General features: G+C 40.2%; 1 protein-coding gene across 2 annotated transcripts in view; it reads right to left on the minus strand.

Moving 5' to 3' along the window:
- Positions 1-879: 879 nt before the first annotated feature.
- The window catches only part of NIM1K (NIM1 serine/threonine protein kinase), a 47756-nt gene continuing 35321 nt past the window's right edge, over positions 880-13314 (minus strand). For both annotated transcript variants that reach the window (XM_089513268.1, XM_089513269.1), the window contains exons 3-4: positions 6508-6776; positions 880-1775 (exon numbers count right to left, since the gene is read on the minus strand). In XM_089513268.1, coding sequence (XP_089369394.1) covers positions 1026-1775; positions 6508-6776 — 1019 coding nt within the window. In that variant the 3' untranslated portion in view covers positions 880-1025. The remainder of the gene's footprint in view (positions 1776-6507; positions 6777-13314) is intronic.

The raw sequence follows: 13314 nt of genomic DNA on the forward strand, positions 1-13314 counted from the left end.
TCCCAGAATGCCCCCCTACTACAGTTGGCTTTTCGTAACCACAGATTCTTTATCCACAAATTCAATCATGCATGACTTGAAAATATTCAAAATAATATAAATTCCAAAAAGCTAACATTGATTTTGCCATTTTATATAAGGGACACCGTTTGATTACTCCACTGTATTTAATGGGACCTAGCATCCATGGAGTTTGGTATTTGCGGGAGGTCCTGAAACTAAACCCCAGCCAATACCAAGGGCCCACTGTATGTCCACCAGCTGTGCTGTCTAAGATATGGGAGTTGCAGCCCTGAAAAGTGACATTTATGAGCTGATGTCTTAAATGTTCCCCACAATCACCCGTTTCCAAGGAATGAAATGTTCAACAGTATTAAGCAAAATAAACTAATGCACCTAGAGATGGACTCCAGACTCAGCCCACTGAAATGCTAAATGAATCAGGTGAGAACTTGATGCCAAAATTGTTAGTGGAAACAACTTCCAGTTAGATTATTAAACTTCCCTAACCACCCTAAGGATAAAGCTCATGTGATTAAAATTGGCATACCATTTCATTAGGGTGGCACTAAGGTACCTTTTCAAATTCTGCACATCAGTGGCAGGGGAACGACAGCAAATAACATCTCAAGCTGGTCCCCTTCCCCACAGGCCAAGAACACCTGCATCGACTTTACCTCTGCTTCCATCTTATATGCAAGCCAATAGGGTCTTGGCCTTAGAACTGTAACCCTCTGTACGCTTACCCTGGGAATACGCCTTACTGAATAAAACCAGACTAACCTCTGAGAAAACACGCATGGGCTTTGGAGCAAGGCAAAAAATTATTTAAAATACTTATAAAAAGAACTTCCTTTGGCCATTACCGCTTTGTTTTTGTTTTCTTTCCTAGATGAGAATTAAACATGAGAAGTCGTAAGGCATCTTTTAAAATTTATTTCAAAATTACAAAAAATGCTAAGAGCAAGAGCTGAGTGGTACCAAAGAAATGGACTTTGTGGAGTATACCAGGCCAGCCACATAGTTTATAAAATCAGACAGAGTTTTGATGAGTGTTTGAGTCCCTGATAGGTAGTCAGGTCCTTCTTTGGCTCTTCTTCTCTGGTTTGTGGTTGGCTGATGATAGGAACAGCCTCCATGGCCCATTTCTTTTGAACTCTGTGTAAAATAATTCTGTAGATCCCAGTTATTGAGCTGTGAGAATTTCTCCCACGGTTATTCTGAATGTGCTCCTCCATGATTCCCAAATTGTTCAGGATGTTCTTCACCTCGGCTTCTTCCTCCCTTAGTGTTCCGCTCTCTGACAAATATTTTGGATCCAGTTTAAATGGTTCCAAGGGCTTTGGATATTGCACTCCCTTCATCCATTCACTGCTCATGATGTACTCAATGGAGTAGCGTTCGGATGGGACTGGCTGAAGGACTCCCTGAATCAGTTTCTGGCAAGGGTCTGAAAGGAACGGTGGCAATACAAACGTCCCTTCAAGAATGCACTTCTTCAATTTGGCCACTGTGTCGGCTCGAAAGGGCATCATTCCAGTTGTCATAAAATAGAGAAGGATCCCGAGAGCCCAGATGTCCACGTAAACCCCAACGTAGCTTTCATCCCTGAAAAGTTCTGGTGCGGCGTAAGGAGGAGAACCACAGAAAGTGTTCAGGGTTTCCTCTTTTTTACTTATCGTGCTGAATCCAAAATCTCCCACTTTCACACAGGTGTTACTGGTATAAAACACATTTTCAGCTTTCAGATCCCGGTGAATTATGTTGCTGTCGTGCTGCAGAGCAAAATAAAAGGGAGATAAAAGCAAAACAAGTCCTCTGAGCGCTTCTATTTCATTATTATTATTATTATTATTATTATTATTATTATTAACCTTTATTTATAAAGTGCTGTAAATTTACACAGCGCTGTACATACAATCTTTTAGTTAGACGGTTCCCTGCCCTCAGGCTTACAATCTAAGAATTTCATCTCTTTGTATCACCTAGTTCTTAGGCAAAGACATACTGAGGGCTGTCTTCAACTACAAACCCAGTTACCTACCTTTATATCTATCCAATTTTCTATTCTATCTATTTTCCTTTCCTTTAATTCCTCATCTAGCAATAGTTTCATAACTATTTTTAACGTTGGCGATTCCACACAATAAAATGCTTTGAATATATCTAATGCCAATATCCCTGCTTTTAAATTTGTTTCCCTCATCACATATATTTTATTCAAAACTCTTCCTACCAAATTAGACATTTGTCTTCCTTTCACAAATCCACATCGATCTTTTCCTATATATTTATACATAGATTTATTCATCCTATTTGCTATTATTGCTGTTAAAATCTTTGCATCTTGATTTATTAGTGATATAGTGATATAGGTCTATATGACCCTGGATCAGTTAAGTCTTTATCTGTCTTTGGTATTATGATTGATGCCATAATGCCCGAATCTTCTCCCCATTTATTATTCCATTATATAACTCTAACAATTTTGGAATTGGTATCTTTTCAAATACTTTATAATATTCAGATCCCAATCCATTCATTCCTGGAGTTTCCCCATTTTTCAATTTCTTAATTACCTCTGCTATCTCTACTTTCTCAATGCGTTGTTCCAGTAATTCTTTATCTTTTTCCTTTATTTTTTGTCCCCAATTTTCTTCCACATATTTCTCTGTTTTGTCCGTCAAAATATTTTATTTTGTCTTTCATCAATCTACATATTCCACCAGACTTATATTTGACCATATTTATCATACTTTCCATTTTCCTTTTCTGTGTGGATCTCGCTAACATTTTTGAATTTTTATTACTACACTCAAAAAATTATCTTCTTAAATAGATCAAATTTTCTTCTACCTCATTTATTTCCATTTTATCCAGTTCTTCCCTTTTTGCCCTTAATTCCACATATACCTGTTTATCTCTATTTAGTATATATCTATTTTCCAATTGTTCTAGTTCTTTTTCTAATTTCTTCTTTCTTTCTTCTTGTCTTTTCTTAAGATTATGTTTTCTTTATACATATTCCTCTTGTAACAATTTTCATAGTGTCCCATAATCATCCTTTTGTCACATCTTTATCATTTATATCCCATGTTTCTTGCCATTCCTATTTTTTTTCTACACTATCCTTATCATTCAATACCTTAGTATTTAACCTCCATCTCTTTACTTGCTCATAATCCTTCTTGATAACAATTTCTACATTCACCAAAGCATTGTCTGTTACTTTTATATTTGCTATTTCAGCATTTAAAACTTTATCATATTTTTGAAACAAAAATATAATCTATTGTAGTATAAGTTTTATGCACAGCAGAATAATATGTATATTTCCTTTCATCCCCTTTAACTAATCTCCATACTGTTAAGGAAAATGCAACATGGGACATACAGTAGAAGAAATAAAACATGTATGTGAAAGTCACAGTGACTAAGCAAAAGCAATTAAGAAGCCACACAGGTGAAAAAGCTAATGTAATTTAGAAGTCTTGAATGTCAAGGACAATTATAGAATGTACAACTGAAAACACCTGAGATTCATTAAGTGTACAAGGTGAAATGATGAAATTCTTAAGTATGGGTTGAACTATGAGAACCAATCAAAATGAATGTACACGCCCACTGGGTGGAAACTGACTAAGTGGGGGGTGTTTAACAATGGCTATAATAATTGCTAGGTTTGCCAATGTATTTTGTGGGTAGTTGGAGTGTTTTGGGTAGTTTGGAGTACAGTGGTACCTCGGGATACGAAATACCCAGGTTACGAAATTTTCGGGATACGAAAAAATCCCATTGGAAAACATTGTTCCGGGTTACGAAAGTTTTTCCGGGTTACGAAATAACTTTTGGTGCTTTTCGGCGCGATTTCACACGGAATCGCGGCTTTTCCCCATTAGCGCCTATGGGAATTCGGCTTGCGAAAGCCTTTCGGGTTACGAAATTGACAGCGGAACGAATTAATTTCGTAACCCGGGGCACCACTGTATTGGAGATTGTAGAGATTGTGATTTGTAGGGCATATAGTATTTTGTATGTAGTAGAATAAAGTAGATCTTTTATATAAGACTACTGAGTTGTCTGGTGTCTTGAGTGAAGATACAAGAGCCAGCAGGATCCTGGAGAAGTTTGGAGACTTCTGAGGAAGAAGAGTGAGAAGGCTTGGAGAGTTTGTCAGGGTCTTCAGCCTATTCTCTGAAACTCTGCTGCTTTGGAAGAAAAGCATTAACCACTGACCAAAGCTGGTCAGCACTGCTGCATAACAAGGTGGTGAGTTAGAGCCAGAGGTGAAGAGCTACAACTCCCATCATCCCTGACACATACATCTTTAAATTCCCTTTTTTTCATTATTTTTTTAAATTAGTTATATTTCTAAGTTTATCCTTTGCTGAAAGGTTAAATTCATCTTTAATCTTATCCATCTGTATGTTGAAATCACCTGCCAAAACCACATATTGTTCTTGTACATTTTCCACTTTTTTCAATACCTTCTCATAAAACTCTTCTTGCTTTTCATTTGGGGCATATGCATTTACCAATACATATTTGTCCTCGCCTAATTCCCCCTGTATTATTATATATCTTCCATCTTCATCTCTTAATACTTTATTTATTACAAAATTACATTTTTTTGCAATTATTATTGCCACACCCTTTGATTTAGAACTTCCAAATGCTTTTTCATAATTCCTTGCCCAATTCAGTTTTAATTCATTTTGTCCCTCCTCCTGTTGATGCGTCTCTTGTAAAAAAAATAATATCTGCTGTGTCCGTCTTTAGTAATGCTTCAATCCTTCTTTGTTAAACCACTGAACCTTTGGTGTTTAAAGTTGAAATTTTCAGCTTACCTAACATAATACAATTTACTTCTATTTCTAATGGCTCCAATTTCTGCAACCCATACCCATACCATACCCTATCCCCCCCTCCCTCCCCATGTCCCATTTGCCTCCCCACTTCTTCTTGCTGGAGCAAACTGCTCTAGCCACAGTTGCTGAAACTACCCCTGTGGGGAGGGGTGGCAAAGACGTTCCAAGGCCCAGAAAAAAAACTGCCTACCCCCCGAGTGCTCATTGATTTGATAAATTTAACTTTTTAATTTATTTGTAGTATCTCTTCTAAAAAAAAATCTATCAATACGAATTAAAGAAAATTACTATAAATTGATTTGGAAATGATACTTGACACCAGTAAGATTATATAATATTGATAAGAACAACTCAAAAAACTATTGAAGAGGTTGTCAAGAAACAGGGTCCTATATGCATATGTGGTGGCAATGTAAATATGTACAAAAATTTTGGGGAAAAGTGATTTTAGAAACAGAAAATATTATGAATATAAAAATAGATAGGAAACCAAATATAGTTTTGTTACCATTAAATAATGTTGAAAAATGGAAAAAAGGAGGAAATGGAACTGATAACAAATTTACTTACAGCAGCGAGATTATTTATTGCAAGACTTCGGAAAACAGAAATAATGGTAGAACTGGAGGACTGGTATAAAGAAGTATGGAAATTAGCAATTAATGACAAATTAACATGCAAATTGAAAGTAAGGAAAGGACTATGGAAAAGAAATTATTTCGATGAGATATGGAGAAAATTTATTGAAAAAGCATTAAGAAAAGATGGAAAATTACCTCCACGAGACGAAATGAAATTTTGGATGGAATACAACGATGGTAAAGGCTCTGGGGAAGGGGAGCACCGAGGTGGTATATAAAATATATTTAGATATAATGTATTAGAATGTAAGAATGAATATATATATACACACACACACACACACACACACACATATATATATATGGAAAATGTTATGGATTGCATGTTTAAAATATGAAATAAAATTTAAAAAAAACTACAAACCCAGTTACATTGAACATTAATATTTCTTTGATTATGGAAAGAACTGTTGACACTATCATGCTAAAAATGTAAGTGCAACAGAGAAAACTAGTTTTCCACTCTCTTTTGGTAAAGCTGGGAGAACATGTGGCCCTACGGATGATGCTGGACTACAACATCCAGCATCCTTCATTGCTGACTATTCTGGCTAAGGCTGATGGGAGTTGTAGTCCAACAGTAAAGCTTTAAAGAAAGGATAAAGGTAAAGGTTTCATCTTGCGATGAATGTCTAGTCATGACCGACTGTAGGGGTGGTGCTCATCTCTGTTACTAAGCTGAAGAGCATTGTCCAAAGACGACTCCAGTGGTCATGTGTCCAGCATCACTGCATCGAGAGCTGTGACCTTCACATCAAAGTGGCACCTATCTATTTACTTGCATTTGCATGCTTTCGAACTGCTAGGTTAGCAGAAGTTGGGATTAATGATGGGAGCTCACCCCAAGCACCACCTCTACACTTGGGCCTCGAACTGCCAACCTTCTGACCTTACAATAATCAGAACTGGCATCTTAACCACCAAGCCACTGTGTCCCTTCATTCAAAAAAGACATACACAAAATAACACCATTTTAAGGACGAAAGGAATGAATTTACCATGTGTTTAACAGCAGACAAAATCTGAGAGAAGATGTGCTTGCTCTCCGCTTCTGACAACTTTCCTTCCATACTGATTTTAGCAAACAGTTCTCCTCCACTGGCATATTCCATCACTAGGTGTAGTTTTGAGAGCGTCTCCATGACCTCATAAAGTCGGATGATGTTGGGATGGTGCAACTTTTCCATGCTGGAAATCTCCCGGGAGAGCAACCGTTGTGTCTTCTGGTCTAATTTTGTTTTATCCAAGATCTTGATAGCTACTTTTTCTGGAAAGACAGTTGTTATTTTCATATTGTTAGAAAATACAATGGAGCTCATGCTTAAGAGAGAAAATAATACACATTTCCTTACAGTCAGGATGCTCCACCTAGAGATGTAATGTCTATCCTGAAAGAAGTCATGCCAGACAAATCTAATCTCTTTTTTTCATAAAATTACTAACTTGCTAGATGAAGGGAATGCTGTGGACATAGTATATCTTGATTTCAGTAAGGCTTTTGACAAGGTTTCCCATGACATTCTTGAAAACAAGCTTGTAAAATGTGGACTAGACAAGGTAACTGTTACATGGATTTGTAACTGGTTGACCATCTGAACCCGAAGGGTGCTCAACAATGGCTCCTTTTCATCCTGGAGAGAAGTGACCAGTGGGGTCCCACAGGGCTCTGTCCTGGGCCCAGTGCTATTCAACATCTTTATCAATGACTTGGATGACAGAATTGGGAGCATACTTATCAAATTTGCAGATGACACCAAATTAGGAGGAATAGCTAATACTCCAGAGGACAGGACCAACATTCAAAATGATCTGAATAGACTAGAAAGCTGGGCCAAAGCTAACAAAATGAAATTCAACACAGAGAAATGTAAGGTACTGCACTTAGGGTGAAAAATGAAATGCACAGATATAGGATGGGGGACACATGGCTGAATGAGACAAGGGGGTTGTTCTCACTTGCGATTTACAGCGGTTTGAAATACACCGGTATTGGTTAAACCGATTCAAAATACAACGGGTGTTATCCCGCGTTCCAAATCACTTTTTTTTTTGTTCTCATTTACCAATTGATTCGCTGTAAATGACCTGCTTTCATTCCTATTCATGAATGAATCGGTGTATATTTAAACCGGTTCTGTTACTTGTTCGTTCACATTCCCTTGTTTCGGCTGTCAATCAAAGTGACGTCATCATGACTTCACAATAATTCGCAGTAACATGCACCGATGTATCCTGTACCTGCGTTCCCACTACCTGACCATTTTTAATTTGTTTTAAATTTCGCGGTTTTTTTTAAAGAGCCAATGAGGAGGCGCTTAAAGTGCCTATGAGCCTAAGCTCTGAGTCCTGTAATTTCCTGTCTCTTGGCTGCCGCCCCTCCAAAAAAATAACTCCCCAAATCTCCAAGCCAGAAGGATGACTGCTTTGCTTTGTGTGTGTGTGTGTGTATTCCACTTTATCTCTATCCCTGGAGACTTCTGCCCTCTCCTCTTCTGTATTGTGTCCTCCTTTCTATCCTGGACGTCTCGCTCTTGCTTTATTCGGCTTTCACTCTCTCCTCTCTCTTAGGCCTTACTTTTGTTATTCATGGGGAAGGATGGTTGAGGAAGAGAGAAAAATGCCTCCCCAAAGCACTTCTGCTTGGCTGCCTTGGAAGAAAGACCCCAGAAAGGCTGGGGGAAGTTCCTCCAGAGGCAGTCATCCTTCTGGCTTGGAGATTTGGGGAGTGATTTTTTTAGAGGGGCGGCAGCCAATGAAAATCGTCTGCATCTGAGGCTCTTCTGTTGCGCCTCCCCAGACAAGAAGGAGCCTTATTCGTCCTCTTCTGCGTCTCCCCATATTAACTGCCATAACTCAGTGCTAGGGAATCCTGGGAATGGTAGTTTATTATGGCACCAGCACTCTCTGGCAGAGGAGGATAAATGTTTCACAAACACAACAGTTCCCATAATTCCTTAGTACTGAGCCAGGGCAGGTTAAGGGGTCTCAAATTGTATTATTTCTACAGTGGGGTTTGGAACTATAGATGAGGTTTTTTTCATAAATTAAAAAAGTTGTTACTTTATAATTACCTTATATATATATATATATATATACACACACACACACACACACACACACACACACACACACATATGTGTATATATACCTATATGTTTGTGTGTGTATGCATTTATATATATATATGCATGTGTGTGTGTGAGTATTCATATATAATCGTGTGTGTGTGTGTCTGTCTGTCTGTCTGTAGTGTGTGTGTGTGTGTGTGTGTGTTTGCCAAATCGGATCAAGGAGGAAAAGGCAGTGGGTTTCAGTGGGTAGAGACTCTTCTGCATCCAAAGCCCAGGGTTGGAAAATTGGATCAAGGAGGAGAAGGCAGTGGGTTTCAGTGGGTAGAGACTCTGGATCCAAAGCGCAGGGTTGGAAAATGAGATCAAGGAGGAGAAGGCAGTGGGTTTCAGTGGGTAGAGACTCTGGATCCAAAGCCCAGGGTTGGAAAATGGGATCAAGGAGGAGAAGGCAGTGGGTTTCAGTGGGTAGAGACTCTGCATCCAAAGCCCAGGGTTGGAAAATTGGATCAAGGAGGAGAAGTCAGTGGGTTTCAGTGGGTAGAGACTCTTTTGTATCCAAAGCCCAGGGTTGGAAAATGAGATCAAGGTGGAGAAGGCAGTGGGTTTCAGTGGGTAGACACTCTGGATCCAAAGCCCAGGGTTGGAAAATGGGATCAAGGAGGAGAAGGCAGTGGGTTTCAGTGGGTAGAGACTCTTCTGCATCCAAAGCTCAGGGTTGGAAAATCGGATCAAGGAGGAGAAGGCAGTGGGTTTCAGTGGGTAGAGACTCTTCTGCATCCAAAGCTCAGGGTTGGAAAATCGGATCAAGGAGGAGAAGGCAGTGGGTTTCAGTGGGTAGAGACTCTGGATCCAAAGCCCAGGGTTGGAAAATGGGATCAAGGAGGAGAAGTCAGTGGGTTTCAGTGGGTAGAGACTCTGGATCCAAAGCCCAGGGTTGGAAAATGGGATCAAGGAGGAGAAGGCAGTCAGTTTAAGTGGGAAGGAGACACAAGACAGAAAAGGGGAAAAGAGAACGATCCCAGCGGCAAGAGGCTGCAGACCTAAGAGAGAGGAGAGAGTGAAAGCCAAATAAAGCAAGAGCAAGAGATGTCCAGGATAGAAAGGAGGACACAATACAAAAGAGGAGAGGGCAGAAGTCTCCAGGGATAGAGATAAAGTGGAATACACACACACACACATCCAGGGTTTCCTATGTCTCCCCAGATTCCGTTTGGGAAAGAGAGAAGGAAAGGCTCTATTTCCCCCCAGATCGCTGTGCATCCAGCCTTTCTCTGTTACAAATGGTGTTCAGTGGTTCTCTTCAAACAGAGGGGAGGTTGCAATCCACCGGGGGCGGGGGAGTCTATGCGAATGGAAGAAAATGGTGCTGGCGATGCAGAAAGAGACCAAAGAGGGTGACACCCCCAGGCCAGCCCATCGCGCTCCGCTCCTCCCATCCAGTTAACCCGATTTCAGAGGCTGATCGTTCCTATTTCAATAACCCGGTTCCTATCTCGAATCAAGGAAAAAATGTAGGTTCGACCCTTCTATTGTTTAAACCCACGTTAAATGACGAAAACACGAATCAAATTTATAAACCGCTTTACGATTCGATTTTTAGTGGGGACGATTGCGGGTTGTTCTAGTACTGTTCTAGAGTTAATCCGGTTTCTAATAGGAACGCCTCACCTTGGATTCGATTCGGGAACCAGCGTATCAGCCAATGAGAACAACCTGAACGTGTGAAAGTGATCTGGGAGTCCAAGTAGACCATAAGTTGAACATGAGTCAACAGTGCGATGTGGCAGCTAAAAAGGCCAATGCAATTTTAGGCTGCATCAATAGAAGTATAGTGTCTAGATCAAGGCAAGTAATAGTGCCATTCTATTCTGCTCTGGTCAGGCCCCACCTGGAATATTGTGTCCAGTTCTGGGCACCACAATTTAAAAAGGACATTGAGAAACTGGAGCGTGTCCAAAGGAGGGCGACTAAAATGGTGAAGGGTCTGGAAACCATGCCCTATGAGAAACGACTTAGGGAGCTGGGGATGTTTAGCCTGGAGAAGAGAAGGTTAAGAGGTGATATGATATCCCTGTTTAAATACTTGAAGGAATGTCATATTGAGGAAGGAGCAAGCTTGTTTTCTGCTGCTCCAGAGACTAGGACCTGGAGCAATGGATGTAAGCTACAGGAAAAGAGATTCCACCTCAACATGAGGAGGAACAGCCTAAGGGCTGTTCAACAGTGGAACAAACTCCTTCGAAGTGTATTAGAGTCTCCTTCCTTGGAGGTGTTTAAACAGAGGCTGGATGGCCATCTGTCGGGGATTTCCTGCATGGCAGAATGGGGTTGGACTGGATGGCCCTTGCGGTCTCTTCCAACTCTATGATTCTGAGTAGCAACTACTTTCAAAAATGGCCTTTTAATGAATTCTAAAATGATTTTAACTCTACAGATTGCTTGTTGTTGTTTTTTAATAACACCACTGAGAACAAAATCCACCCCTTGAGAATCTCCAAATAAAACAAACAAACCCCAAAACATTTTCCATCCCTACAAAAATAATTTATAGTAGTTGTGGAAAAGTATCATTTTCTAGGTATTGAACTACACCTCCCTTTATCCATCACTGCTGACTCTGGCAGCTAGTTACAGCCCAGCAACAGCTATAGGGGAACGCCTTCCACAGCCTTCCATTCAACTCAATGGGATTCATTTCTGGACAGGGTTTGTATGCTTGGAAAGTGTGCTGTTCCCATGCATCTGAGGAGGTAGGCTCAAGTCAACAAAAGCTTATGCTACCAGCTTCTTTCGTTGATACAGTCTCAAAGGTGCTACAGGTTCCCTTTGTGTGCTGTACTTTGTTATCAAAGCAATCATTCAATGGAATTGAGTCAGGTTTCTTCCAAAGCAAACCTACAGTGTTGCTACACTGCACAATTATAGCACTTGGATACCACATTAGTTGTCCTGGTTCCAGCCTATTGGATGAAGCACATATGTGATTTATAGTTTAATGAAGTTCTGAGCGTTTTCTGCTAGAGTGCCCTAGTAATATAGTTGAGTGGAGTGGAACAGAGATAAGTTTAAGTACCTCACCCAACTACACATCACAGGATTGTGTAGGATGGAATCACGGCAAACTGATCTGGGTAGAGCAGATCTATCAAATTGCTCTGGATAGTATGGATGTACTGTACTCCAGCTGCTACACATTGAAGGAACTGCAGGCAATTAATGATAAGCCACCAGTCTCACCAATAAAAATGACAATAATGCAAAATAAAAACACAGAACAATTTTAAGATTATTAAAATACCTCTGATAAACTGTTGTAGAAGCTTCCAAAGTGGTGCTCCACACGTCTTTTTAAAATTACAACAATATTAATTTGGAAGAGGGATTTTCATGGTATTTCAAGACTAGCCAAACCGAAGGATTGTGAAATCCAGCAAAGCTTTACAGTTTCACTCACGTCTGAGATCTTCCCCATTACCCCAAGTTGCTTTTCAAGTGCTGCTTATATGTTTTATTTCAAGAAGATGAGAAGAGGAGATTAGGTCATCCTGAAACAGCCAGCCTCTCAGACACTTTGAGAAGGAAAGGTTGCAACCTCACCTGTGTCATCAGACAGGCAGAGCTTAATCTTTGCGCCTGATGTAACTATGTGAAACAAAGCTCAGAGCTGGCATGGCACAGTTCACCTAGAAAGGTGCTTGCTTACATATGTGTGAAACGAAACAGTTCAGGCATGCCCCTTTCAGTGGTCGTTTGGTCATGGGCATGGTTTTCTAAGAGATCAACAGTACAACCTTTTGCATGTCTACTCAAAACTAAACTCCAAGGAATGCAAAGGAGATTGTCTGAGTACAGTCGGCCCTTCTTATACACGGATTTTTTATACACGGATTTAAGCATACACGGTTTGAAAATGTTCCAAAAAAGTATAAATTTACCTTGATGTTCCATTTTTTATTAGGGACACCATTTTGCTATGTCATTATATTTAATGGGACTTGAGCATACACGGATTTTGTTATACACGTGGGATCTTGGAACCAAACCCCAGCGTATAACAAGGATCCACTGTAGTTACAAAGAGAAACTGCATTATAATTCTTGCCAGAGAGTCACCTTTGAAACTCCATGTGACAGATCTCCTCCAGGATAGCCTGCAGTTCCAGACCCTTGGACTGGTGTCACTCACCTTGCTCTCTTTCCCTTCCCAGAATTGGGTAGTTGGGACTCAGAGGGTTCATTGTGGTAAGCATAACCAGAGTCTCTATCAAAACGTAACTGGAACAGCCAAACACAGTTGTAAAAAAGAATAAACACGTAGAAGTCTATTAATAAACATTAGACCATACATTAATCCCTGCACTATTCAATCGTTCATGGCTCCCCGAAATCCTATTTAGTTCTTCCCCCTGGCTGACTGTCCTATCTCAGCTTTTCCCTATCTCTATGTCATCTTCCCCCCTACCCATCTGTGTTCTTTCCTCTAACTGCCTTTTGTCAGCGACAACCTTCAATTTCCATCCTTTCCCCTCCGTAGGTATTCACAGCAGTGACTGGCTGGCACCAACCAGACTTGCCCAGCTCCTTCCTTCACAGTGCAGATCAGATCCATATCTTGTTAAGTAGTCATAACTGCATCAGCACTGGTGGAGGGGACAGTGTGGTGGCAGGCATAAAATGGGCATGGACACTGAAGTAGCAGAAACCCTCTCTGTCAGAAGAGAAAGCTGCCCTACT

Source organism: Sceloporus occidentalis, unplaced genomic scaffold (genome assembly GCF_023333645.1).
Source record: "Sceloporus occidentalis isolate IW3139 unplaced genomic scaffold, rSceOcc1.0.p SCAF_1, whole genome shotgun sequence".
NCBI classification, from domain to species: domain Eukaryota; kingdom Metazoa; phylum Chordata; class Lepidosauria; order Squamata; family Phrynosomatidae; genus Sceloporus; species Sceloporus occidentalis.